The 26,340-nt window shown below is 40.7% G+C and overlaps 3 protein-coding genes across 4 annotated transcripts; all 3 read right to left on the bottom strand.

Moving 5' to 3' along the window:
* Nucleotides 1-208: 208 nt before the first annotated feature.
* LOC124068524 (solute carrier family 25 member 53-like) lies at nt 209-2,650 on the bottom strand. The gene is made up of 2 exons (XM_046406855.1): nt 2,399-2,650; nt 209-2,229 (listed from the first exon to the last, which is right to left on the bottom strand). The coding sequence occupies exon 2, from the start codon at nt 2,220-2,222 to the stop codon at nt 1,341-1,343; it is 882 nt and encodes a 293-aa protein (XP_046262811.1). The 5' UTR covers nt 2,223-2,229; nt 2,399-2,650; the 3' UTR covers nt 209-1,340.
* A 991-nt stretch (nt 2,651-3,641) lies between these two features.
* On the bottom strand, nt 3,642-7,931 carry prps1b (phosphoribosyl pyrophosphate synthetase 1B). 2 transcript variants are annotated; one of them, XM_046406012.1, is made up of 7 exons: nt 7,631-7,931; nt 7,035-7,224; nt 6,045-6,143; nt 5,679-5,803; nt 5,308-5,481; nt 4,943-5,102; nt 3,642-4,786 (listed from the first exon to the last, which is right to left on the bottom strand). In XM_046406012.1, the coding sequence occupies exons 1-7, from the start codon at nt 7,750-7,752 to the stop codon at nt 4,694-4,696; spliced, it is 963 nt and encodes a 320-aa protein (XP_046261968.1). In that variant the 5' UTR covers nt 7,753-7,931; the 3' UTR covers nt 3,642-4,693. The 2 variants fall into 2 exon arrangements, with proteins under 2 accessions (XP_046261968.1, XP_046261969.1); XM_046406013.1 differs by having other exon boundaries at nt 7,041-7,224.
* Nucleotides 7,932-9,406: 1,475 nt separating this feature from the next.
* Nucleotides 9,407-25,586, bottom strand: frmpd3 (FERM and PDZ domain containing 3). Its single transcript, XM_046406011.1, has 13 exons — nt 25,526-25,586; nt 25,194-25,239; nt 24,370-24,474; nt 22,040-22,147; nt 20,030-20,161; nt 19,291-19,410; nt 18,917-19,053; nt 18,242-18,368; nt 17,727-17,816; nt 17,331-17,510; nt 16,934-17,069; nt 15,399-16,283; nt 9,407-14,735 (listed from the first exon to the last, which is right to left on the bottom strand). Exons 4-13 carry the CDS (start codon nt 22,142-22,144, stop codon nt 11,926-11,928), a joined length of 4,722 nt encoding a protein of 1,573 aa, XP_046261967.1. The 5' UTR covers nt 22,145-22,147; nt 24,370-24,474; nt 25,194-25,239; nt 25,526-25,586; the 3' UTR covers nt 9,407-11,925.
* Between the last annotated feature and the right edge of the window lie 754 nt (nt 25,587-26,340).

Genomic DNA, 26,340 nt, shown 5'->3' with positions numbered 1-26,340 from the left:
CTCCCTGTACCTCCGGGGAAGAACGTACTGCCACTGCGCAGCACCATCAGCGCACCGAGATGCCATTGCAGTCGGTATGCATTATTACGTTTTTATTGTTAACACGGCACCATCTAGTGGACTGGTTCTGACATAACATGATGAGGCATAAATCTGTTGGGAAAGAACGATAACAGCTAGTAAATAACACAAACCCCTTGGGATCAATGCACGACTGATAAGATTAATTTATTAATGCAGTGACTTGATAAATAAATACAATAAAGGAGTTTTTAAAAATAAAGTTATATGTTTAGTTTACAGACAGGCAGTTGACATTCTTCTTTCACAGTCAAGTAGATACAGTTTTATTTTATGGGCTACATTTTAAATGACAAACTAAATTATTTCAAGCATTGTCTTCTGATTGCAGTGTTGGCTTTATGGTATAGATATTATACATAATACAGTGTCTATATCATACAGAAAATTAAATAATACATTGACAAAACACCTTGAACTTGCATTTGTCTCCTCTGTACACTTAAAGGGGAACTCCAGTAATTTAGTATACTGGCATGCACTATCACAAAGACACAATCTAATCCCGTCATATGGGTCTGGCATATGCATGAAATCAAATCACTAACCATCTTTTTGCAAAATCCACACCCCAACTTTCAACTTCTACTTTTTAAGTTGTAGTCTCCAATGCAATAAAAAAACCCCCGATCATCACTTTAGAAAACTCCATGGGTGGCCCATAGGATCTAAGTCGCTGATCATGGTACGCGATTACCTTTCCTTTCCTGAATGTCATTCCCCATTTCATCCTCCTTCAGAGCCACAGAGGACATTATACAACCATTTCCACAGGCTCAGTAGAACTTCCAGTAATGGGTAAACTTTCAGGAATAACATTTGTGAAGTTCCCATTTAAGACAAAAAAAAGAGAAAAAATACAAGGCACCTATGATTCACTTGCAGAGTATTTATATTTCTAATGCACAGACCACTTTGGTACATAATAAATATTCACCCACTCCCTTAGTGACTGGGGTTTAAGTCCCAGCAGTGGTGCTTTCAACTTGTTCGGGCATTCTGACTTGCAAAAATGTCAGCATTCACTGATTTGAAGCAGGTGATGAATTGTGTTCTTCTTGTGGAAGCACTGGAGGTCAGATGAAGTCAACAGCAATGTGGCTGTTTAGGCACCAGGTGAGTGTGAAATAGTGATGAGGAATACAAGTGAATACAAAGTGCAAACATACAAAAAAAAATTGATGTAATATGGTTTCATTCAGTTTTCTGGATAACAAATAATACAAGTAATAAACCCAACAATTTTTAATGGTCTGTCATCAGCCTGAATGTTTCTGCTGCCTGTCGTAGATAGCAGTGGTGATTCCCCATGTAATGCATGACCTCAAAATAACCAGAGAACCTCCTCGGTAAAGCAGAGCGACACGCCCCTGCCGAGATTTCCACAGCATCCTCCAGCAAGCCATGACCCCCTTCACCTCCCCTCCCACCTGTGCCTGCATGTTTGCCACAAGCACAGACAGTGGGTAAAGAGCTAAGCTGATTGCCATGGAGGTCAGTGTTCCTGAGATAAAGGAGGAGAACACTGGAGACAGTCCTTGTCCTGCCACGACGGCACACATAGGCCCCTTCAGGCCAAAGTAGAGGGAGCTGCCGAGGGCGTTGCGGGCTGTGATGGGCAGGAAAGCTCTGTAGTACCCTGAGGCCAGCCTCTGTGCCTTCAGCTTGACGAGAACACTTTTCAAGGTGGGCAGTTGACGGTCGTTTTGACTGTTTTGCAACACATTTTGGATGCGCTCAAAGGGGGTTAGAACCACAGCTTCTACCATGCCTGCACCAAACCCAGCCAGAGCAGGCAGGGCAGAGGTGGAGATGACATTTTGGGATGACAGGGAGAGCTTGTGGAGGATGGTGTCCTGGAGGCCAAAGAGCAGCGTGCCATTAAGTGTTCTCATCAGTAATGGTGGGGCCACGCCCCTGTAGAGCTTTACAAGTCCCTCTTTGTAGAGTTGTCCAACTGCCTGGTGAACTGGGGTATTGTGGATTTGCTGGCGAAAAACAGTTTTATATACAGGGAAAACAATGAGAGTGGGCAGGGCTGACAGCAAACTCGAGGTCCCTCCATGTAAATAGCTATGGAAACGAAACTGTGGATCACCGTGGCCCCTTTCATCATTTTTACTGTCAGAACTTCCTGCCATCGTTGAGCTGAGTAAAAATGAAACCACAAATCATTACTGTGTCACAGCAGTCATGCTTAAATTGAAAACAAAGAAATGGAAAAAAAGACTACAGCCAAAGAAATCATACTTCAAAATGTAAATTATGGTGAGCAATCATAAACATTTAAGACGAATCAGAGATTAAATTTACTCACCCAGTCAGCTGTCACCCTACAGCAAAAATAGAAAATGTAAAGTCATTGTTGGTTGTTGAAGGCAGCACGGGCATCTATTTGTTTTCCAACACCGATCGTGAAAGGGGCTAATCTCTGGTTCTTCGTTGAGCTGCGAGGACAACAGGTTTCCTTCATGAATGCAGATAAAATAAGTAGTTAAATCCCGTCAGACAGTGCGCGACGGCGTCAAGATAACAGATGCAACGGGCATTAATCTTTCGGCGTCGGTTACTGTCCTGCCTCTTACAGAATAACTATTGGCCAAGACGGTCTACGTCATATGGTCGGCGATTGGTTATTTGACTTGCCGGTCAAAGTCTTTTCTCCCCTGAAGAAGGGTGTGTTCAAAGTGATAAAACGTTAATAACAACAGCCTTCTACAATAATTACCCCAATGTCATGCAGGATGTTTTTTTTTTAAACTTATTTTCCTTTTCTGAAATACAAAGATCAGTAATACATACACTTAGATAGTTTTTTAAAATTATTTTTTAGTTATTTGTATTGTTGTTGTTTTAATCTAACTGTCCAAACATCTTGTCTGCAATTCATAGTCTTTTTAGGGTCTAAAATCTTTTTCAGACCCAACAGGGAATCAAATTCTGGCAGGGAAATACTGAATCTTTTAATTATTTACTGACCATAAAAGGTCTAAAACCATTGGAACAAGCTTATAAATATAAGACAATTAATTTATATAAACATTGTACTTGTACATGATATTAGGGGTTTCTTTAACAGAAGGTGCAGGTGGCATGCAGTCATAGGAGTTGTTGTCTTCATTGTTTAAAGATTCACCAGTGCCAGCGGTGAATCTGTGGTAACTCATGTTCAACAAATGTTCACAGATGAGGTAAAATTTTATTCATCTTATGTTTAGTCATGTTCACAGACTTCCTTCTTCACTCTCTGACTCTGTCCTGGAAGTTAGAGTGACAACCAACCAAGTAAAATACACTGATATCTTGAAAATTAGTTTCTTTGTGTCTGGGCATTGTTGACAGTATTTGGGCTAATGTGACTATGCCACTCAACAAAATATAGAGATTTTTTTAATGCAGAATTCTACATACTTTTGTCTATATAGTGTTTATCTGGAGCAATAACTGTGCCCTGTCTCCATTAAATAAGACCTCTTTTATCTATATTCTTGGTTGTAAGATACTTCAAGCACTATAAACCTGGAAGTATGGTGCATTATTAACACAATAACTAAAACAGATTTAAGATTTTGCGCATATATAACTTTATTACGAATGCATCTTCAGATAACTGGCACATTCACGCTACTGAAAAACTAAAATACAGAGGTTTGGACTATGCACGTTAATTATCCTTCCTCCAGACATACAAAAAAGACCAAGATGCAAAGAAAAACAGAAGTAGCAGGCGAACACTTCTGATGGAAGCTCCAGCCTGCAGAGACCCCAAACCCCTCAGCTTCTCTATAAAAAGACCTTCAACACAGAATCTCAAAGGGTAAACCCTGGACACTGGGCAAACCCCACTCAATGAGGGCACCTCAAGAGTTGAAAGAAACATCCCAAAACATCTTTTACAGCCTGATAAGACACATAAAAGCTCCTTCATCCAGTGAAAAAAAAAATGATCCCAGCTAAATAAGAGTCTGGGAGTGGGTGGGTTGGAATAAAAGTAATCTGATTTTATGATAAGATAGACTTTGACTTTTATAGACTGTTTAACATTTCAGACTGTTGAGGCACTCTTGGTTGAGTGGAGCTTCAGTGGCACTGTAAACTAGTTCAATACACATTCACTTCATTAATTATACTCTTTAAAACAGCAGAGGATCCAAGAGCAACATGAAAAACTTCACTCATTTATTGTGACAGAAAGCACTGTAACAGATTTATGTGGCTTCTCCTGACCAGAGGAACCTGCCAGGGATATTAATATAAGCTCTGACGAGAGGAGAAATGTTTATATGTTATGAAGGGAGTGGGGTGTCACAAAGTTCACAGTGGATAAACACTTATTTACCCATGTACAATAAATATGCTGGGCTAAACTGCGCTTGCGCTTGCTTTGGTGCCCCAAACATGAACAGACACTGCTCAAGAGAGAAGGGTCAGCATTAGTAACAGACATGACAGTTCATTCCTTTGAATTTCTTTCTTTTTTTTTTTTTTTTTTTTTAACATCTCTGAGGTTAGTTTCGAGAACAGCTTTGTTAATGTTTTCTGTTTAGGTTGGAGAATTCCCTCTTCTCTTTTTTTGGTGTAACAGCACACAGTAGGTGGTAGACACTATTTGTTACAAGGGGACATGGCTGAACAGGTATGACACAGACTCGCCGTTGTGAGTTCTACGGATGGCCTCTGCAAGGATCATGGAGATGTCAATAACCTGAAGGGAGAGAAGATGACATGAAGTTGCGTTTTGTTGTTTACTGGGAGAAAAACAACAACTGGGAATTATTTTTGCACTGAAAAAAACAAACAAACAAACAAATGATAATTAAAATAATCATATAGGGAACAAAAGCCAATACTGTATAATGACCTGTATTTTTGGACAATGCTTCATCTTTTCCTCCTGAGGGATTGTATTGGTTACCACCACAGCTTCAAAGCAAGCATTGTTGATGCGTGAAATAGCGGGGCCAGAGAAGATGCCGTGAGTCAGGATGGCATACACCTTGGTGGCACCAGCGGAAATTAGTCTTAAGGGAGAGAAACAGTATTATGCATTACATATATTTCCACAGGACTGGATATGTCGACAGATCGTTGGCCTTAAATTCAGTAATAATCTCTTATATACTTAGTACAACATCAACCACAGCAATCCACTTGGCCTGTGGCCAAGACTTTTGTTATGCTATGAGGTTCCATGTTAATTTACCACAAAAAGGTAAAGCGGCTTACTTGTCTGCAGCATGGCAGATTGTGCCGCATGTGTCAGCCATGTCGTCAACAAGAATAGCAACCCGATCTTTCACATCTCCGACGAGGACCATGCGGTCGACCTCATTTGCCTTTTTCCTCTCCTTGTGAATAAGAGCAAAGTCTACATTCAACCTGTCTGCTATTGAGGTGACCCTGTAAAGAGAAAGTGTAATGTCCATGAGTTATAGCCAATGCATGCCAAAGTGTAAAAAAACTGTAAACACACATGTCAGATTAGAGCCTTGCCAGAGATAAGCGAAGGTTTAATCTAAAGCAAATTCCACAGGAGATACGGTAAGGGTAAGCTATGTTCAAGGGTAAAACACCTATGGCGCAGGGCACTGGCATACCTCTTGGCTCCTCCTGCATCAGGTGAAACAATGGTACAGTTTTTCCACTCAGGGATGTTCTCTTTGATCCATTTTAACACAGCTGGCTCTGCATACAAGTTGTCAACAGGGATATCGAAGAATCCCTGAAAAAAATGATATTAAAGATGTATGGACTGGGGACACAGAAGCTGGACGCGCTAGAAGTTCCAACAAAAGACTAAAATCTCCCTTTGTCTTTGTTGTCATCTATATAAACTTAAGGCTGTGACAGGTTTGTAATGTAGATTCTCCAAAATCAGGAACAAAAACGACCCAAAGGACAGATTAATAACAGGACAGTGACGAAGATCCACTTCTGTTTAGGTCTGCTTTCCTGCTGCTCACCTGTATCTGTGAGGCATGTAAGTCCATAGTGATGATATGGTCAGCTCCCGACACCGACAACATGTTGGCCACCAACTTGGCAGAGATAGGAGCGCGGCTCTGTAATGAAAATAGATCTCTTCAGTCACATGGAATAAGGGAACTGGCAAGCCAGGCTCGTTTCTAAAAATAAAACTTAACTTAGAGTATAGCCATTTAGTCAATTTCTTTTTGACTCTAGAGCAATATGGTAATATATAGTAAATATAAAAACATTTTAAGGCTGATAGCTTTCAATATTTATTATATACACTTCAATACACTACAAGATGATATGGAAAAGTCACTGGTATGTACTACTAATGAACTACAATATGGCTTTTAATTGCAGAAAAACACTTGCTGCTAGAACAAATTCAGTACAACATCCTGGATATCTTGTCTTGCCAGAGTTTCTGTTGGTGTCCTGGAAGATTTCAAAGTCCTGGACAAATAGGAGAAATCTGCTTGTCATTATGGTAGTTAGTCAGGCTAAGGCCTAACTACCAGAGTTCACTTTGTCAAGAGTGAGACTACAAAAGAAACGGTTGTTTCATTCCTAACACAGGCTATCTTACTGCAAACTGTGCATATAGAAAATTGTTCTCACTTGACATTAGAACAGGGTTGCTGGATTCCAATGGTAAACAGAAGACAACAGAAACTCTGACCTACCCATCACAATAATTAACAAAGTTTATATTTCCTAGTTAAATGTGTACAACATTTCATACATGCAAAATTCTGGAATGAGAGTAAATAGCAGGCAAATAGCTACACAAGGAGATGCAAGAGATGGAAATGGCAGTTGAGCTAGCAAAGCATGCAAAACAAGGGAAAGAAAAACAAACCACAAAAAAGAAAGCAAATATGCTTTGTCGAGTAGTTGTTGATGCACATGACTGCAGGCTTCTTGTCATGATGCTGGGTGGCAAATGACATGACAGAAGTAATTAGACAGATATCCCTCACCCCCACCTTGTCCTTCTTGTCTTGCCGGGCATACGGAAAGCAAGGGATGACAGCCGTGACCCTGGAGGCAGAGGCTATCTTGCAGGCATTGATCATGATCAGCAGCTCCATCAAATTGTCATTGATCTCCCCACAGCCACTCTGCACAATGTAGACATCTTCCCCACGTACACTCTCCCCTATCTCCACGCTGCCAAAGGAGAGAGGTGACAAGACAAACAGCACTTAGTGCCACTGAGTTTACACACCATGGCAGGCAGGAGATAAATGAGACAATGTAAACAACTGCTACGTGTGATGTGAACTGAACAAGGGTGTGCGTGCGTGCGTGCAAGTCAGAAAATGAGTCTGAATATGCTATGACATAATTTCAGTTTATTAAGTTACGGACGTGGCTTTGTTGCTCAGGAATTAGCAGGCAGGTTGTTAGTATGAGCTCTCAGACATGCGTGGACTACAAGTTCCTAACAACAATGCGCGGCAATTTCATCGTGACACCACGTTTCTAATTAAACAGACGTCGCTAGGCTACAACATTTGCGTGCAACATCTGATTATAAGCTTCTTTAAAGTAACCGCAACGGCAGACAACTCACCATGTTTCTTGGTTGCTAAATTTCTTCGTAACAACCTTGCCCAGTTCGAGACCCAGGCGGTCTGCTATTTTCTGGGACAGGTCCGGATGTGAGCTACCGCTGAATATTTTGATGTTGGGCATTTTGTTGCGATCCAGTGCGTCGTTCAGTCCGAGCGTGCAGCGGCAGAGAGCAACTGTCGAGTCAGAAGAGGCGAGCTGATGAGCTACTCTCACCGAGCTAAAAAGTGTGTTCACTACCTATCCACCATTATGTCCCACACATCACGCGGGCGGATCGTCCTGCCGCGGCAGCGCGCACGCTTTGTTTTACGTTCTGCCGCGATGACGTCATTCCGGCCAAAACTAGGAGCACACGCGCGAGCGACGCTTTTCGGTGGCGTGTTTACCCTCGTGATTTTGTGCATTGACTTATGCCAGTGCAACGTAACAGTACAAATAACGGTGAATTGAGCCAACACTTAGTTTTATAGATAAACCGCGTTTTTAGTGCCGCTTGTCCCCGAGTGTTACACAGTTTTGCCTCAAATTAATTAGATATTTTCTTAATTGTTTTGTTGTTGCATTTGGAGCCTCAGGAAACGTGGATCCTCAAGTATTCACCACATCATCATCACATCACAGTGTTCCCATAGGCATCCAGGAATTGAGCAAGACCAAACAAGTAAACTAGGAGGGGTTAGGGATGCATATATCCAAGCTTTGTCTGAGGGAAGGCCCACAGTTCTCATGCGTAAAATGATATTCAGCCCATTCGAAGATATCAATAACATTAACAATGACTCTGTTCTGTTTAAATGTCCCAGTAGCTGAAACCCTGACATCATGACACATAGTCAACAAACACAATATTAGCCATCATTAATTTGATTATTTATGCCTGTGCCTTTTCTACTGTGATATGTCAAAATGTCTCCTGTGAGTACAACCAATCAATGACAACGGCATATTCCTGTATGTTTAATTTTTGACTGGTGTGTTGTCGATATCCACCGGCCAGAGACAATTGTATTTGTGGTGGATTTTGCCAGGTTTTGAAATTCAAATTTAATCTTATTGCAATTTTAGGGCTCCCCTGGCCTGCTTTTAGCTCAGCTTCGATCTGCTCTATCTGCTCTTCAAATGCTTAGCCATAGTGCTAATAACACAGAGAAATCAGTCTTAAAGGTACACTCTGCACAATTTGTCTGTTGCTGTAAGTGTGAACAAAATCTTTCTTCAGAAACAGTGACAAATAGAACATCCCAAACACAGTGAAACAGGTAGAAAATGAGGAAATACAGACAGAGGGGAGGTCTCTGGAGATATACAGACCCTGCCACACACTTCACACTTGCCAGTGAGGGGGGTTATTTTTGTTTGAGTCCATACATTGTTTTTTTCCTGCATAGCATATATGTAAGTAAACCTATTTTAAATGTCAACGATACAAAGCCATTTTAATGTTAATGTTTGTTGTTGTGTCAGGTCAGTTAAGCTTGCACTATTGAGTCAACAGCATAGCATATCTGTAAGTAAACCTATTTTAAATGTCAACAACACAAAGCCATTTTAATGTTAATGTTTGTTGTTGTTTCAGGTCAGTTAGACTTGCACTATTGAGTCAACAGAGGCAAATGAACAAAGCAACCAGACCAGCAAGAACCCAGCAGCAAGAGAGTCATTTCCAGCTTTCCATCTTTCACGTGACTTCATTTGTTTAAAGGTATTCTAATGGACAGTCTGTCACTACCAAGTTTACTACATGCAATGTCATTTCCAAGCCCTCTGACAGAGTTTATATAATATACTTTATTGCTCTTAAAACATGAGTTAACTTTGTACACAGACAGAAGACCACAGTGACGACAGATCATTGACAGTAAATAAAGACAGGAATGAATAAGTGCACATAAAGAAACAATGGATCAAGCCGTCGTAGGCTCATCATGTGAATGAAACATAGACAAATCCACACAGTTTAACAAAGCAACTGAACAATGACAACCACAGAAAAAAAATTTAGCATAACGTTAAAATGTTCATGTGCTGATGAGAAAACACTGTCTGACATTTATTTTTATAAAAATAAACATGTCCCATGCTTTATACTTGTAATATACTCAATAAAATATATGTTTTGCTATTAGTTCCTATGTTACATTACTACTATAAATAATTACCTTCCAGGCATGTTTGATCTTTTGCTTTTTATAAAATAGTGAAGAGGCTGGATAAATCTTAATGTTACAAGTAATGTTTTAAAAGTGTTTTCACATTCTCTCAAATGTGTTATCTTACTATTTACATTTACAGTGTAGAATAATACATTTCCATACTGAATATAATTTGCAAAACAGTAACATTTTGCCACAATGGCCTTTCATTTTTGCCTGGTTTTCCAGTTTATAACTGGAAAATTATCTGTACAAACAATATCATCACCTCCAATGGTCAAATTATCTGCCCCTGAAAGTCTAATAAGTAAGGGAAAACATGCAGCACAGTGAAAGAGAAAACACTGCATATTATGTTTATGGAAAATGCCACATTAACAGCAAAGGACAAACCGTTAAAAGAGAGTGCTTGTAAACACTACAAATAGTTCCTGAAACCAAGGAAATAAGTTCAATAAAGCTGATATCCTGCTTTTGCTTTTATGTTAAAGATCAGACTCATGTGTAAAATGAAAAGCTTTATAGATGGGCCATAATGTTAAACTGGTGAATAATCACATTGCCCCTCAAGCTGGAATATAAAATTAGCAAAATGGGTAACAGGGTCAAAGGGTCAAATGTACACAAGCACAACAAAGATACAGTTTGGCTATAAAGTATTTCCTGTATTTAAAATGTTCAAGTAACTAATGCATTTTGTGCAAGAGACAACAATATTGTTTCTTGTCTTCATGTATTGTGGCAGCCCGGTTTTCGCCATTAATTTGGTTTCACAGCACTTTCTTTTAACAGTATGTCCAATATACATGTTAGGCCAGCACAACTCTAAAGCCTTTGTGATTAATTTTCAAGAATAACAAGAGGATGAGACACAAAGAAGATTTCAGACAGGAAACAGATGTGTTAGTTTTATTAAAATACATAGAAAACTACTTTGTGTGTTTCTTATATATTTGCTAGATTTCACAATGTACAACAGCACATAGAAAGCAAATTTGTCTATACTGTATTCTGAATACCTGAATAAAAACAAAGTATCCTTTGAAGTGGGTAAGATCTAACTTTGAGGAGATGAATTATGTAAAATTGGTGGTGTGGACTCAAGTGAGTTTTTCAGCAGCAGAGTGAATAAAAAACACTGAAACATTATAAGATACATTTCAACTTCAGAGCTAATTTCAGAGGTTGTGCAAAATTCTAGTGATAAGCTTACTCACTTGCAAGTGGTTGGCTATATTTAAAACTATGATTCACAACAAGTGATGTGCAAGTGAGCCATGGTCCAGTGATGGTGTAAAATACACTCTGTGCCTTAGTAAGTACAGTGTGGGTATTCCTTTTCTACAGCCGAGTAAGGTAACGACACTCAGTACTGTATAGTGGACAAGACGATGACTTGGGTCTCTGCTACATTGTCTGCCCTGAGCAGGTGTGTTTGATACCTGCACTGTTATAGTGACAGCACGGGCCTCTGTCAGTCAGTATAGTTTAAAATGTGAGAATTTTCTTTCAGTGGTTTTCATTTTCCAACACTGTCATTTGGATTTTCACTCTTGTATCAGTACACCAGACATGGTCAACATAGATCTCCATTTGGCATTACAAAGGGAAATTCAACAAACACACATCACCACCTAATCAACCAACGCTTTGGACTACAGAATTAACAGAAGTTGCTACTTGACGAGATCTCTGAAATATTTTTGTCCAGAGCGCACATTTATGTCTGTTGATATATTATAATCTTATTCTTCTCTTAACTCAATACATTTCAAATATATTTTTCACTTTTTTTTCTCCACAGAACTTTATATTATTTGCTAAGTCAACACAACTCAAATATATACTACAAAATGTTATACTATAATCACTTATGTATTTTGTGAATACTGTTATGAGGTGATTAGCCCTGTATTGTCCAGTCTTGTGCATTAGTTTGGTGTATCTCTGTATTTCAAAACAAGATCCACAAGGCTACCTCAGGGCCTGTAAACATGGGATGGAACAGCTGCATTGCAATTTTTACTAAAGATGATTTGCTGACTTGTAAAAAATGTAAACAATAAACAAATAATGAATTTGGAAACAGTAGCCACCCACATTCTAGACTGTTTGGATTACATCCATTCCAAAGTTATTCTTACTGGGCGGGTAGCGTCTTGATGGGTCGAGTGAGTGAACTCATATTATTGGTGTTGGAGGAAATCTGCGGGCTCACTGTCTTTGTTGGCAGGCTGCTTGAGTGTCCCATTGATTCTTCTGCTGCCCGCAGAAGCAAAGTGTAGTTGATGGCTACTTCCTCAACTTTTCTTAACAGCTGCAGCCTTTGGGTTTCTGAACGAACCCCCCTGACCAATTTGATGAAGGTCTGAGTTAGTTCACACAACACTTGAAAACTGGCTGTGACAACAGCAAGCATACGTGTTGGGCTTTTTTCAACACTTGCCACTCGCCGACAAGATGCCCTGAATTCTTTGAAACGCACTGCCAGCTCCTGTTTGTACTCTGTAATCTGTGAGGGTTGAAGACGAGCCTCCCCCTCAGCTTGTGGACTGTTAGCACACTGACGCAGGATAGCTAGCAACTCATTAGCATCCAACTGGGCATTTAGGAATCCATCAGGCAAGCTGAAACTTTTCCCCTGCAGGGCCTGTACCCGTGCCAGGCTCCCCTCCAGTGTACCACAGGCTCTCAGGTCAATTTCCTGTGTCTGTGGCTCCTCCTCTTCCTCCTCCTCCTCCTCCCCACTGCAGTCCTCTGCATTAAGAACCTGGAGTGTTTTGCTTACTACAGGAAAGGTACGTGAGTCCAGTTCCATGCCTGGAAGGACCTGAAGGGGTATGGAATATGAGAGCTCATCCTTCTCACTGCTTTCATCTGCTGCTTCACACTTCCTGTAGCAGAAACAGAATGAGCAGCATTTATCTTTGTCATCACTGTCTTCACTTGGCAGGGTCAGCAACACCTCACCAGTCGCATCTTTACTTTCGCGCAGTAGCTCTTCTCCCTGAATGAAAAACACACCCTTTTTCCCCTTTCCCTCTGCCTGATGAGACTGAGTGTGGACTGGCTCAACCGGGGTGGGAAGCCTTAGGCCTGTGGCTCGCACTCTTTCCATCTCCTTCTCTAGACTCTTGGCTTTGGGCTTTACCTCAGCATACACAGGTGTGCTAGTGCTGTTATCCAGCTCGCCGATGCTGTAGCGCCTCTGGAGCTTCTTATATTGTGGAGCACCCATGCAATCTGTTTGAGAAGTGCAGGTGGGCAAGCAAAAACCCTGCTCTCCCCTTGGCTCTCTTGACTCAAGGCTGGTAGAGCGTATTCGTGTGGTCTTTATCTCTAAGGTCTGAGGTCTCCTTGTAGCACCCTGAGTGTGAGGGGCTTTAGAGACTGCTGGAGGGGTCTTTGAGATAGTTCTCTCTCTACCTCTGTGCTGTGTTTCTGTTGTGGAGCCAACTGATGTGTCAGGCAAACGCATGCCCCTACACATTCGCTTACAGTCACAGCTGCGTCGCTGCTCCCTGGAGATACCTGGTGCCTTTAGTACAGGGCTGGTGCGAAGCTGGCAGGCACATGGAGTGCCTGAGGGCACAGGTGAGGATCCCGGGGGCAAGAATTCTCCCTGGGATGACTTGGGTTTCAGCAGCTCCTCTAAGAACTCTAGCTCATACTGACGTACTTTCTGCAACTGAGCCCTTCGCTCATCTGTTTCTCTTCGCATTCTTGCTGGAAACGTAGCTGACAGAAGGTTTCTAAAACTCAAGAAAGGAGCACTGCGCTGAGACTTCCCCTTACCAGTTCCTTGCTTCTTTGATTCTCTGGCTGGGAGAGTGGAGACCTTATCTACAGAGAGACTGGGTGTTGTTGGATCATCTAAAATAGGTAAGGATTTTATAGAGGATTTCTGTGACTCAAGTTGGGGTTTTCCCTGGGCGCCCTCAGCCTTGTTTTCAGTTGCTTCTTTTCTCTCAACTTTTTTAGGCAAACAAGGAGAGTACTTGGTTTGTATTTGAGGGCTGGGCTTTGCCAAACTAGGATCTGTTCCTACTCTCACTGCATTTTCTTTGCTGTTAGCCAGCTGGAGGCCTTTAGCTCGGAGACGTTCATCATCTGTGGGGGAAGAGGATTGAAACACCACTACCTTCTGAACCTGTGGATCTTTTAGTCTTAGTTGGGGCCCAGGCTCCTGTTGCACTGGACAAGTGCAGAAAAGGTCGTCAACTGGCAGAAGTTCTGTAGAGCTTGAAGGCTTAATGGTCTCGCTAGAGGCAGTCTTGGCATCTTGGCACATATTAGTGTGAGAAATCTTGGCGGAGGCAGTTCTGTCTACAGGCAGGAGGATAGGTAAGGCTTTGTTGCTAGGGTCTGTATTAAGAGGTGTTGTTGTTTTCTCCTTCATACCATCAGAAAGATTTTGGCTCAGTGTCTCACCAGAAGAGTTTGATAACTTCTGATTTTTACTGACTTGAGGTGTCAGTGAAGACACTTTAATTTCTGCAGGTGGCTTAGAAGGGGTATCAGGGGTGGTTGCTTTGGTGGACTCAGAGTTTGCTTTCATTTCTGCTTTCTGTTCAGTCTGAGTAGTGTCTTGGTTGCCCCCATGTTCTGTCACAACACTGAGCACTGCAGTTGAGTCTTGACTGGGACTGACTTTAAAGGGAACAGTCTTGCTGAGGATTACTTGCTTGGGTGGACAGCCAGCACGAATCTGACCCACAGAGAAGGCCCCAGTACCAATAGCTTTTGCAGTGCAGCCAGGGATAGCCAGGGGAAAGTCACGGCGACAGAGGATACGTTCCTTGTTGATATGGTGAGCCAGCAGGTAGGCCTGGTTCTGGTTCTGCTTCATTGCCGACACCATTTCAGAAACATCTGTCAGTTCAGAGGAGTTGGTCTCATGGCCTGAATCCAGGGATGACTCAGGTGTAATGGCAGCTAAAACAATCAACCCTGAGGAGGAAAGCACAGGATGCAATTAAAAAGAGACAACAAATATTAATAAGAAATATTAAAATTTTTATAAATGCTGTTTACTGTAGTTACCGTAGTAACTACACAAAAGAGCAAAAATAATTTTGTAATGGTTCATTTGTTTCCAAAACCAGTCTTTCAAAATTAGATTCATGATATCACAAGATAAGTACAAGTGGGTTTGTTATTTATAGAAAGTTTTACTTTTAATAATGGGCTTGTTTTTTAAAATGTTTTTAACACACACAATGTTGTGTGTGTGTAATAATCTGTTAATGTTGTTTTTCTTCATTTATGTAAAACCATGCTCTGTAATATTTTCATCTTGACTTCAGTATTAATCTTGTTTGGGTCAACTGATTCAGCTTCCTGTAGATGTCATGTAGTTTTGAATCTTCTGCTTAACTATGTTGTTTTTGCAATCATTACATGTGCATTGTTGCCATAAAATTAGGAGATTCCAGGATTTTCTTGTAATTTCACAAAGAGATATTAGTAAGACTTTACTAATATTAAAGTTGATGTACTACAAAGGTACTGTGTAATATTGATGGATCGAAAAACAATTTCTTTTAATTGGATCAATATTATTGTTAATTCTGTGTGTGAGATGTGGGCTGTGGCATGACTGAGGCTGTTGACCTGCAGTCTGTGTTGGCTGTTGAGGGTGATGGGGGTAATCCTCGGAGGCTGCCAAAGCCTCGAGTGCTTGTAAGGTGGACACCAGAGCATCATCAAGCTCCTGGGCATGATCTCGGACTGTTCTTGTGGAAACATTATCAATCAATGTCACAGGCACATCTTCCTTGGCTTGGACGAGTTTCCCAGAGGATACCCCTGAGCTCGCACTGGTTCGTGTCTTCCTCCCTCTCTTTGTGTCATCTTCATCTGAACTGTTGTCTCTGAAACCAGGTGGTGGGGCAGCAATAGCAGGTGGTGGTGGCTGTAGCTTTTCTGCTCCACTGTCTGCCTCGTCCTCCTCTTCATTCCCTGGGGGTGGGAGAGCCATTAGATCAACAGCACCTCCATCTCTGGAGGCACAAGCACTGGAACAGTGTTTCCCCGAGCTTCCACTATTATTCACTGTTGTTGCAAGACCCTCTGCTCTGTGCCTGGCTTTGCAGGAGTCACAGAAGTAACGTGAGGTTTTCTGGGACTGACCCATTGTTTGGGCTCGGCTTCTGAATCCTGCATTCTCCGTTGCTGGACTCTCTGAAACTCCAGCTATTTCCTCTGTACTCTGTTGGATGGGGTCTGACTTGGTACGAGACCGCCCAGGGGGCTCCTGGGAAATAAAGTTGTCATTAATGTCGAGTTCAGTTTCAGCATGTGTTTGGAGCTCCTGAAGTTGTTGTTGTTCTCGAAGGTGGACATGACACAGGCCTAGATGCTGAGGCTCTGCTGCAACTGGAACCCTTCCAGACCCTGACTCCCTATGTGAGCTTTCCCTCTCATCCCCTCGCCGTCCTCCACTTGGCAAGCTGGTTGCCCCAGACCGTGGATGGACATGGTGGGAGCTTCTGTAATCTGAGGATAGAATTGTCAGAGCAGTGGAGAGTTTGAGGTGTTAAGAACTGGTAGGGGGACAGAGAAGATCCTGATGGGAAAGCAGAGGCAACAGCTGGTGGTTGTTATTGCAGAGATGGATGTTGAAAGTTGAAGTTTGTTTGAGGTTGGAGGGATTGTTACTGGTGGAATGTGATGATATGATGATCTTCTCTTATGTGGACTACAGATTGAGACAACAGATGGCAGAGTATCTGTTCATGTTGGAACAGTAAATGTTTATGATTACAGTAAAAAGAGCAATTCACTGTTAAATTCCAAAATGTTATTTTAAAAAATATCCCATTCCAATGAGTCAAAATTGAGATGAGAGGACAGACAGCAGAGGGCGCCATGGGATGGTAGTTCCAGGATAACCTGGGGACTACAGGTAATGGTTTCAGCCAGTGAAGAAGCAGATCAATGTCCATATAGACTGAAAATATGAAGATTGCCAAATATTGCCTTACATGCAATATGATGCTGAAAGAAAGACACTTTTATTTACACAACTCCAAATGTGTCATATGAATGTTTCATCTTAAATTTTTAATTAAGCAATGTTGTTTTCTGTAAATCCTTTAACATTGTCACAATTGACCCCTACAAGATAAAAAATACTTCTAACATACCTGCCTTGGTCAGCTGAGACTGACCAGGAGTCCTGAAGTAGATGGTCCGTTTAGGGTCTACAAAGAGCTTGTAGTAACCAGAGATGAGACATGCAAAGTTACTGGCTTCCGGCCATTCCATGAGTAGCACCAGGGGCTGCGGAGGGTGGTAGGGAGGGGAATTAGGAGACTATTTAGGGGACAGGCAATGAGCATTGCCTGTTCAGTTTGTAATAACCTGGATGAAATAAAATTTATGAAATTGTTGAACAATTTGAACACTTTTAAAGTTAAAATGGAAACTGCATCTATAAAGAGATTGCATTCAAAATACATATTTTCTCTGTTGGATTATGGTGTGTCTTGTCATCATCAAACATAATTGCAGTATATGTCTTCAGGGACTATATTATAATACCTTGGCCTCATGGATTGTGACCTCCACACGAGCCACCCCCTGGCTCTCTCGGTAGAGCTGGATCTTGGCAACCCTACTGAACTCTGCCAGAACTGTGGTGAGGTTGTTTTTCAGGTCAATCACATGGCTAATGCCATGTCGAGGGCCCACCAGTAGTGTTGTAGCTGATTGTTTCTCATCCTGTTGGAGATCACAGGAGGTTTACAAAGATTTACCTTTACTTATTAGAAAGTCAACTTATACCTGTCAATATCTGCTGTTTGGATGTTGACTTAGTACACTGAAAAAGCATCACATCCTCCCAGTGTGATTACAAGCACAACTTCTAAGATACACAGGAAAATAAATTGAGCAGGGAGTAAAGTAAATAGATATAAATAGACACAAATGTATTACCAGTCCAACAGTGTGAAACAGTATTCCTCCAAAGGGTGGGAGGTCATTGAGTACACGCATGTACTGCAGCTTTCCTTGGAGAGGAGGGACCTGTCAACACAATGATAAACAAGAAATGCTTATCTTTAAAGGGGATCCTCCACCAGCACCTCCTATATCCTCCTGGGGGCACTGTTGAGCCACAAATGTTGATCATAAAGTCTTATGCAACCGTTACATCTATAGAAATGAAGGACCTGTCCTAAGATGAAGGCCTAGCTATCAAATAGACATAACCATAGAATACAATTAATTAAAATCTCCTCTAAAGAAGCAGCAAAGTGTTGAGACTTAAATATTAATAGTAATCAAAAGTGTGGCACTTTGGCAAGAGATCTCTATGTATTTTCAGTGCTTATAAATGTGTTACAATAGCAGTAGTAGATGGTAAAATCATCCAGAAGGAATATCTGAAATATTTCAGTCATGAAAATGGGCTACAATTACAATTGTCACAATGTTTCATATGGAAAAACCTTGTTGCCAGATGGTGGCGGATGCTGGTAGGTCTTCAGCAACTGAGACAGGGTTTTACACACATTCTTCTCCTTGACTGTTGGCAGCAGAGTTAGGGGGAGGAAAGGCTCTAGTCCCCACTCTTTTCTGTGATTGAGAGCAAAGGGAAAGATGGCAAGTATTCACACAAGAGAGGAAGAACAATGGAGTAGTTAATCAGAGTCCAGGAGAGACGTCCCAACTCTGAGTTTTCTTCATTCCATAAGAATACAAAGTGAGCCTAATTTACATCCTCTATGACATGACTTCTCGCTTGACATGCTCACCCTATGCCTATTACAAGCACCGTAGCTCTGTTCTGCTTCTGTGGTTGTGTCAGAAAGTAATTACTTGCTTGCTTGAGGTTTTGAAGAATAAATTAGCAAACTGATGGAAAGATGTAATTTAACAAAGCAATGAATTTCTTTGTCTCATAACAACCTAGGGAAAATGATCCTTGAATAATTTGAGTTTTTAATACTATTGGGATTAATTATTATTAATCATTTAGACATTATTGGATGAACAAACTCCACTGTGGGACTCACTGGTATATGCTACACAGAACTGTTAATTAAGCAAAAATGCAATACATCATTTTTTGTCTGTAATTTCTCATGAGTTCATCTGAAAGATAATTTAGTTAGGAGACTTACTCGACATGCTTGAGAGAGATCTTCTGATTGGGACGTGCAGAGGACACAGTGATGTAGATATGAAGAGCAGCTAACCGCAACGTGATGTCAGATTTCCAGTCCATGCCAAAGCGCTCCTTGATGACGTCATTGCGACTCTGTTAGTACATGACCAAATGTTTTATGCACAGCTGTTAGATATCTGCAGGAGATGTGAAAACATTTTTGGAGCTTGTGGCAAAAGCCTGACTTTGATGTCTACAAACTTTTTAACTCTAAAATCAGTCAGAGGAATCAAAAATAAACATAATTCAACAGAAGCAGTAACAGTTTGCTCCAGTGCCATGAGACTGAATGACAATCCGTTTAAATCCCCCTTTAGTCCAACCTTTTACCTGTATATAGAGGTACTCAAAAGCAGCGGGATCCCTTCTCAGCAGATCTGCAGGGTCCTTGGGGAAGAAGCAGATGCGGAACAGACACTTCATCCCTTGGAAATACGTTCTGTGCACCACCTGAGGGAACACAACAGTATCAGCCTAAACCTACTGCATCTTTGGCATATCACAGTATGATTTTCCATAGGTTGACAGGGTAGCATTGGGTGAACTTGCGGCACTGTGTATGTTCAAGTGAGCGGTACAGATTTAGCTTTGTCCGTGTGAAGAAACGCAAAGAATCTGCCAACAACCAACAAACCAAAATACAAATATAAAATAAGACGCCAATCAAACTGATGAAAATACAGGAACTCTGATTTGCATCCAAAATAAATGTTTGAGTGATTATGATCATCTGATTTCTTGTAAAAATAATTTTAATTTCAGCTTATGTGTAGTAGGGTTGATGGCAGGCCCAAAGTATCAGAGTTGTGGGTTTTGTTCTCCAGCAGAGAGCGAGGGTCGGCAGACCTAAACCAAATTTAAAATCAACCAAAGTGAAACTAAAGACAACGACAACCGCTGAAACTGAGTCTGAAAGCAAAACACAGTCCTCTTTGGTTCTCATTTTAGCACTGTGTCATATTTTATAATGCTTTTTCTGCTTTCAACCAACTAATCCTGCCAACATATCCCTCAAATGAAACAATTTGTCACACGTCTTAAACTCATAAAGTCGTTTTGGATTTCTCACGTGTGTCAGAGGCTGGTTGTCCTGCAGCAGATGCAGTCTCTGATTCTGGTCCAGACCACCTGCCTCCAGCACTAATGCAAAGTGCTCAATGTAGCGCAGTGAGAGGCGGTCCTGCAGTGAGGAGATTACATCCTGGAAGGAGGAAGATGGAAACAGATTAGAGACTGAAACACATTTCCACAGTAAGAATACATTCTATCACAACAAAAATATATATTTAATGTAGAGAGAGGGTATTTATTTTTTATCCTGAAATCACTTTTTTCTTGTATAGGGTAGTTTGTCAAACTGATATCCTTGAGCTCTGTTTAGTTTCTCTACTTTGATATTGGTGATTTTGCTCTATGGAGAGCTTCCATAAGTATTCTTTATTCTGCACAGTGAATGCATCCTATTAAAGAAACAATCTTTTCATGTTGTGGTGAACGGCAAACTTTTGCTCTTGTGTCTATCAGTACCTGTGAATAATGTAGCACATTTCTTATATATTTTTTTAGAAAATGCACAGATGGATGAGGGTTTCAGTATTTCTTTGCCCTTTTATTACAAATGAGACATCGACATTAGAAGGTATTTTATTGTCTTGATAAGTCACTGTACTTTGTAAGTTTCAGTATGGAGGCTCATTAAGAACTTTAAAGTATGTACACCAATGGTTTGCTCTCCATAAACAATTAAGTTGACATTCGTTGATGTAACCTCAGAAGCAGTTGTCTGTGAAAAACAGGGAGAAGCAGTTTTAACAGCACTGACCTCTGCGGTTTGCATTAAGTGCTGCCTTGGGAAGCCAAACGATCTAGTGAGGCACACACAGAGTGCTATAGACTGTAACCCGAAATACTGCTGGAAAGCTTCTTGAGTTGACAGTCTAACGGGCACACACACTGGGCATCCTATCATTGATTTAATTGGTGGCATTGTTTTATTGATCCAAGCCTTCATATTATGCTGAACTTCCATTTAATTAGGCTGCCTGGGTGAGCTTGCTCCATCTCGCCCTAAAAGTGCTGCTGTATTTCTCCTTTTCTCCCTTGCTCAAAATTTGTGAAATCTAATAGAGTCCATATAATGAGTCTTCTCGGAGATGTAAGACTCATCATAGAAGCTGACATAGAGACAGAAATGACCTCTATCTGACTGAATTCATTTGTTGCTTTATGGCCTTAATCACATTACTGAGATTTTAAACTCCAGATACTGATAGCGTAAAGAAAGAAAATCAAATCTGTATATTCTCAATGCAAATACTCATTAGAAATAAACATGAAAGTGAGGCTTAAATAGTGCTTCATGATTAAAGTGTTACATTTATGTGTGAACACAAAACAGTCATTATATAAACTAAATATGATATCATAGAAAAGGCAACAAAACTCAACAACAGTAACTGACTTTTTTCGCCAATTAAGGGAAGCACATGAATCTGTAAACCCAATATGATCCCTTTCTAATCTTGTGTGTTAGCAAATATTTGCTTAACTACACAATTGACAGACAAAGAGCAATGGTATAATTCTCTTGGAGTTGTGTTTCTGGTCATCTGACTTAGTTATGTCGAACATTCACTCTCATTATCTCTTTTTTAGTCTTTATGCTAATGGTAATATATATATATATATATATTTATATATATTTTTCAATTCAGTTCAATTCAGTTTATTTATATAACGCCAATTCACAACAAAAGTTATCTCATGACACTTTCCAATTTGAGCAGGTCTAGACCAAACTCTTTAATCAAACTGTTTGGTTCTATAGGGGAGCTGGATGCTCTGCTGTGGTTGAAAGCTACTTGCTAACTTTGTTTGACTGCCAGTTGGTGCTGTGAGAGTGAGGAAAAGGAATATATTTGATGCAAAATTGCTCAGTGCAACTGTGGGAAACTGCAAACTCAGGTGATGAAGATCAATGGGCAACCATTACATGTATAGTAATTTGATATATTGTTCATATGAAAATGAATTCTAACTGCATAAATTCTGCATGTACACAGCTGTAGTGAATACCTACCCTAACAGTGGTACGGCTATCAAATGTAAAGGACTTAATCTGTCCATTCTCCAAGAACACCTTCAACACATTTGGTATGAGTAGCAAAGAGTCGTCCTTGAGCATTGTCTGGAAGAGATTGAGGGAGAAAACAGCGTGGGTTTAGTGAAAAAAAAAATGCTGGTATGTGTGAGAATGTGCCAAAGAGGTTATCAAGAATTATTTGTACAGCACAAACAGTCAGCTGCAATGGTAGGTTTCTGTCTGTTATTGAGGCAAAACCAAAAAGTAGTGAAAACGGAGGAGGTCCTCCAGGAGGTGTGTCATGCATCGTATCAGGATCAAAGAGGGGCTTATGTATGTATTTCATGCAAAAAAAAATTGGACGGTGGGACTGAAAGTACACAAAGTGAGTGGAGGCGTAAGAGGAGACAAGAGGCCTCATTCAAGGTTATTGCATTTACTCAAAGAAAAGTTATGATATGCAGTTCAGTTCTTTCAGTTCTTGCTAGAATGTGATGTGACACCCTCCTCCTCCCTATTGCTGTCTCCTTTTCTTTATCTTAGTGTGGGCTTTTTAAGAAAATGACTCAAGGAAGCACAGTTGTGATCAGAGGGGAAGACGATATCTAATGTAATAACGCAGACTTGGGGATTTTAATATGACATTTGGCAAGGATGCAGTTCAAAATGAAAATGCTCCATAATTTTAGGCCAAAACAAAATCAACCCTTATCTCTCTGCTGTATCTGTTCCGTCTTTATCTGATGATAAAGGCAGACATTTCTCATGACAGCAAAGGGATGTGGATTTATTGCAACAATATATCTGAGAAAATGTATTTAGTTGAAACGGAGAGCTGTGTCCAAAGCAGATGCCCTGCAGTCTGTTTTCTGTGAGAACTTAAGTCTTCCGAAGACTCCGCAAGCTGTTTTTATATGCACGTTGGAAGCGATGAAAGTCTGAATGAACAGATCTTTCTCCATGCTGTAACATTTAAGTGAGGGTGAACCAGTGTGGAGACACCACAAACAGGTCTTTAACAGACAAACATTACAAGCCTCTACCTTTGTTCTTGTTAGTGAGGCTGAGCTGGAGCCTTTTCGTCACTTGCGGGTAAAATGTTGCGAGAGGCAAGTCACAGCTCAATATCATGGCCTCATGTCTTTGCTTCTCTAGAGAATCTAGATTTAGATCAGTACCAATCAGCATCTCCTTCCTATCTCTGTATCGACAGTGCTGTATGTTCTGCTCCTTGAGCTCTGATCAACTAGATTCACAATTCTAACAGAGATCAGGAAGGAAGATTCAGAGAGGAGATCCAGCCTGCCAATAGTGTCGTGTTAGCCATCAGGGGAGCTTTTGCTGGTTTGTGGCAATATTGCTCACTTTAAAGTCTTAATTTAGGTCTAATAAAAGAAATCTCTGGGCTGACACAGTGTTGGTACTGCAAAGCTGGAGTGCCTAATGCTGAGATTCATCCAAAAGTTATATCGGAGACCCAGTGGTCTGTGTGATGAGCGAACCTCTTCTCTACCTTCTTCCATTAGGTTCAGTTGAATAAAAGCCAAAATGATGAAATTCACTTTGCTCCAACTTCTGATTCTTTATTGATTGTCTGCTGCTTCTCATTTTCATGATCCCACTTTACTTAGAGTGTAACTTCCTTTCTTCATGTAGATCTTTGACTGACAGCCAGGCATTAGGGATTGGAAAAAATATATCGTGAGTGGGGTGGGATGCTGAATTGTACATTGCATTTTATGAAAAAGCAAAGCCCATTGTAATTAATGTTTTCATTGGCTCCACCGCTTCGATTAGGAAAATATATCTCTAAATAATATGTTGGTGGCAAATATAATACAACTGTGAAAATACAGCTACTTTCTATTTTTCAACAAAGAGCTGCTAAATAAATTGTTAAAGTCACCAAATGAGTTAACCAGGAACAGGTGACCAATCTATTTTCACCTCACACCATATCCTCCGCTAATGGCAAAATTTGAGATTTTAGATCGTAAGAGCTCTGCCATGTGCAACCATTTAAGACTGGACACAAAGAACCACAAATATTTCAAAATTTCTAAATGATATTGTGCTGTTATTTGAAAATGACTGAAAGCTTGTGAAAAGAGGTACAGTTTGCTCCTGTAGGGCAAGCAATTTATTCAAGGCCAAACTGCTGGACCAACAGCCCACATAGAGAAGCTCAGACTAAAATAAGAGGCTACTTCAAGCTTTTTGCAATGACTGATCAAGCAAAAGAAATGTGCAGCAGTGGAGGAAGGGACAGGGTAAAAACATGTGTTTGCATGCACACGTCACAGAGAGGTATGATGAGTTGAACTTACTGAGTCTGGGTCGCTGATGGACACTTGCTCTGAAAAGCGCACTTTAGGCGGGTTAGTTCGCAGGCGGGCCTTTTTGGCTGCACTTATGAAGGCAGATTTGGGTGACTGAGAATGAGAAGAGAGAGGGAGAGAGAGAGAGAGGAACTCTTGAATCAGCTTGGAAGAAGAGACATAAATGAAAGAAAAGCCCCTGTGACTGCCAACACTAAAGAGATGAGAATTGGAGAACTGGCTATTGCTGCTGCAATGCGACAACTGCAAATTTGCTTTCAACATAAAACCAGTCTCCAAAAGTTTAAATAGTTTTAAACTGTTGCTCTGGTTGGTCTGAGCACAATACAGGCCAGTCTCTTAAGTACTGCTATGTAACTGATCACTATGAATGAATTACAAACCTGTAGTCCTACTCTAAGTACTGAAATATGAAACTGAAAAAAAAAAGATTTACATTGCATATGAGTATTTCATTTTAAAACTATATATCCAGTATCAGTTAGATGACTAAATAAATAGCATATATCGATTTCTTCTGTATGCACGAATGCACAGTCGAAATTTATTTTATAGGGTCTTATGTAGGCCTTTAAGCGCCTACATGGAGCTGTTCAGAGAGGGGTGACCAGAAAAATAAACTACTCTAATGTGTAGGCATGGCCATGAATACTAATATGTGTCAGCACTGTCTGAGTGTGCTCTGTTGGAACAGAATACTGAACGTGCTTTTTTGGTATGATTCAGAGTGACAAATGGTGTTAAGACTGATGAGGTGTGAGAGAAATCCGGAGGGAGAGGAACATGAAGGAGTGAGTGTCCCATTATACTACCTGGTGTGGCTGCAGCACAGTGAGAACTATAGTGTCTTTGCAGCGTCTATGGAAAGACAACAGAGTGAAGTGGGTTAGATAACACCATGGACAGCAGGGTGGTTGGAGAGCTTCTCCGGATTTATATCTGCCATTTCCTCGCTGTCCTTCAGCTGAAAAAGGACTGACTCATTCACAGGTTATGTTGATGTAACACATCATCAGCAAAGAAGATACAGATTGTTCCTTTTGAACTTCCACACCCTTTTTACCCAGGCCCCTCATTATTTCCACTTGCCCAGGTTGCTAGTCCCTAAGCCCCCCCCCCCTCCTGGGACAGTAAAGGATGTTACCTTACAAGGTCTATGACTCTCTCTCGGGGGGCGTCGCTCACCGTCTCCTCGTTAATGGCTAAGATCTGGTCTCCAGGGAGAAGCTTGCCAAAGGAGGGGCCGTCTGCAGATAAGATGGGACACACAGCCAGCATACAAATTCATACACATACAGTAAAAAGGAAAGTTTAATTCGAGTCATCACAGGATCACTTTAAGTGCTATCATTCTCCCTGCATGCTCCATCTCTCTCTCTCTCGTGCGCGTGCAAACACACACACACACACACACACACACACACACACACAAACACAGAATCGTGTTTCCTTCACTTTTGGGGACATTACATAGATTTACATTCATTTCCTGGAGGCTTAAACAATACCTAACCATGAACAATAAACATTACTTGCCTAATCCTAACCCTTACCTTACCTCTGCTCAACTGTTTGGTAGAGCACATGTTGAGTCACTATATCTCACTGAAATATTGTTACATTTAAATCAGCCTTATTGAGTTATCTCCACTGTTCAGTCAAGGTATGCTATGCTAAAATAAATAAGCAAATAATAATAATATTTTTTTTTCATTCATTCATTCTTCTTATTAGTGCCCAATAACATGAAAAATACAAAAATATTTTTTACATTATTTTTTCTTGGAGTGAATGTAAACCTAACCCTGACCTCAGCCTAACATTAAAGCAAGTCCACCAATATTTAATGATTTACCTTGTGGGGACAAAAAACAAGTCACCACAAGGTAAAGGTCAGGTCAGGTCCTCACTATATGTCTGTGTAAACAGATTTTTGTCCCCACACAGTTTATGTTTTCA

The sequence above is a fragment of the Scatophagus argus genome, chromosome 12, assembly GCF_020382885.2.
Source record: "Scatophagus argus isolate fScaArg1 chromosome 12, fScaArg1.pri, whole genome shotgun sequence".
In the NCBI taxonomy this organism is placed as follows: Eukaryota; Metazoa; Chordata; class Actinopteri; family Scatophagidae; genus Scatophagus; species Scatophagus argus.
Note: the sequence above shows the minus strand (reverse complement) of the source record. Positions and strands in the feature narration are given on the sequence as shown.

What these genes read in the sequence shown, in the direction of transcription:
- frmpd3 (XM_046406011.1), bottom strand. Translation starts at nt 22,144, where the DNA reads ATGCTCAAGGACGACTCTTTGCTACTCATACCAAATGTGTTGAAGGTG. An exon ending in ATCTCTCTCAAGCATGTCGA is followed by an intron (nt 18,369 to 18,916) that starts GTAAGTCTCCTA and finishes TCTCAATCACAG; the next exon opens with AAAAGAGTGGGGACTAGAGC. An exon ending in GTCTCAGCTGACCAAGGCAG is followed by an intron (nt 16,284 to 16,933) that starts GTATGTTAGAAG and finishes TTCTATCCTCAG; the next exon opens with ATTACAGAAGCTCCCACCAT.
- LOC124068524 (XM_046406855.1), bottom strand. Translation starts at nt 2,222, where the DNA reads ATGGCAGGAAGTTCTGACAGTAAAAATGATGAAAGGGGCCACGGTGAT.
- prps1b (XM_046406012.1), bottom strand. Translation starts at nt 7,752, where the DNA reads ATGCCCAACATCAAAATATTCAGCGGTAGCTCACATCCGGACCTGTCC. An exon ending in ACAAGAAGGACAAGGTGGGG is followed by an intron (nt 6,144 to 7,034) that starts GTGAGGGATATC and finishes TTTTCATTACAG; the next exon opens with AGCCGCGCTCCTATCTCTGC. An exon ending in GATGCAGGAGGAGCCAAGAG is followed by an intron (nt 5,482 to 5,678) that starts GTATGCCAGTGC and finishes TTCTCTTTACAG; the next exon opens with GGTCACCTCAATAGCAGACA.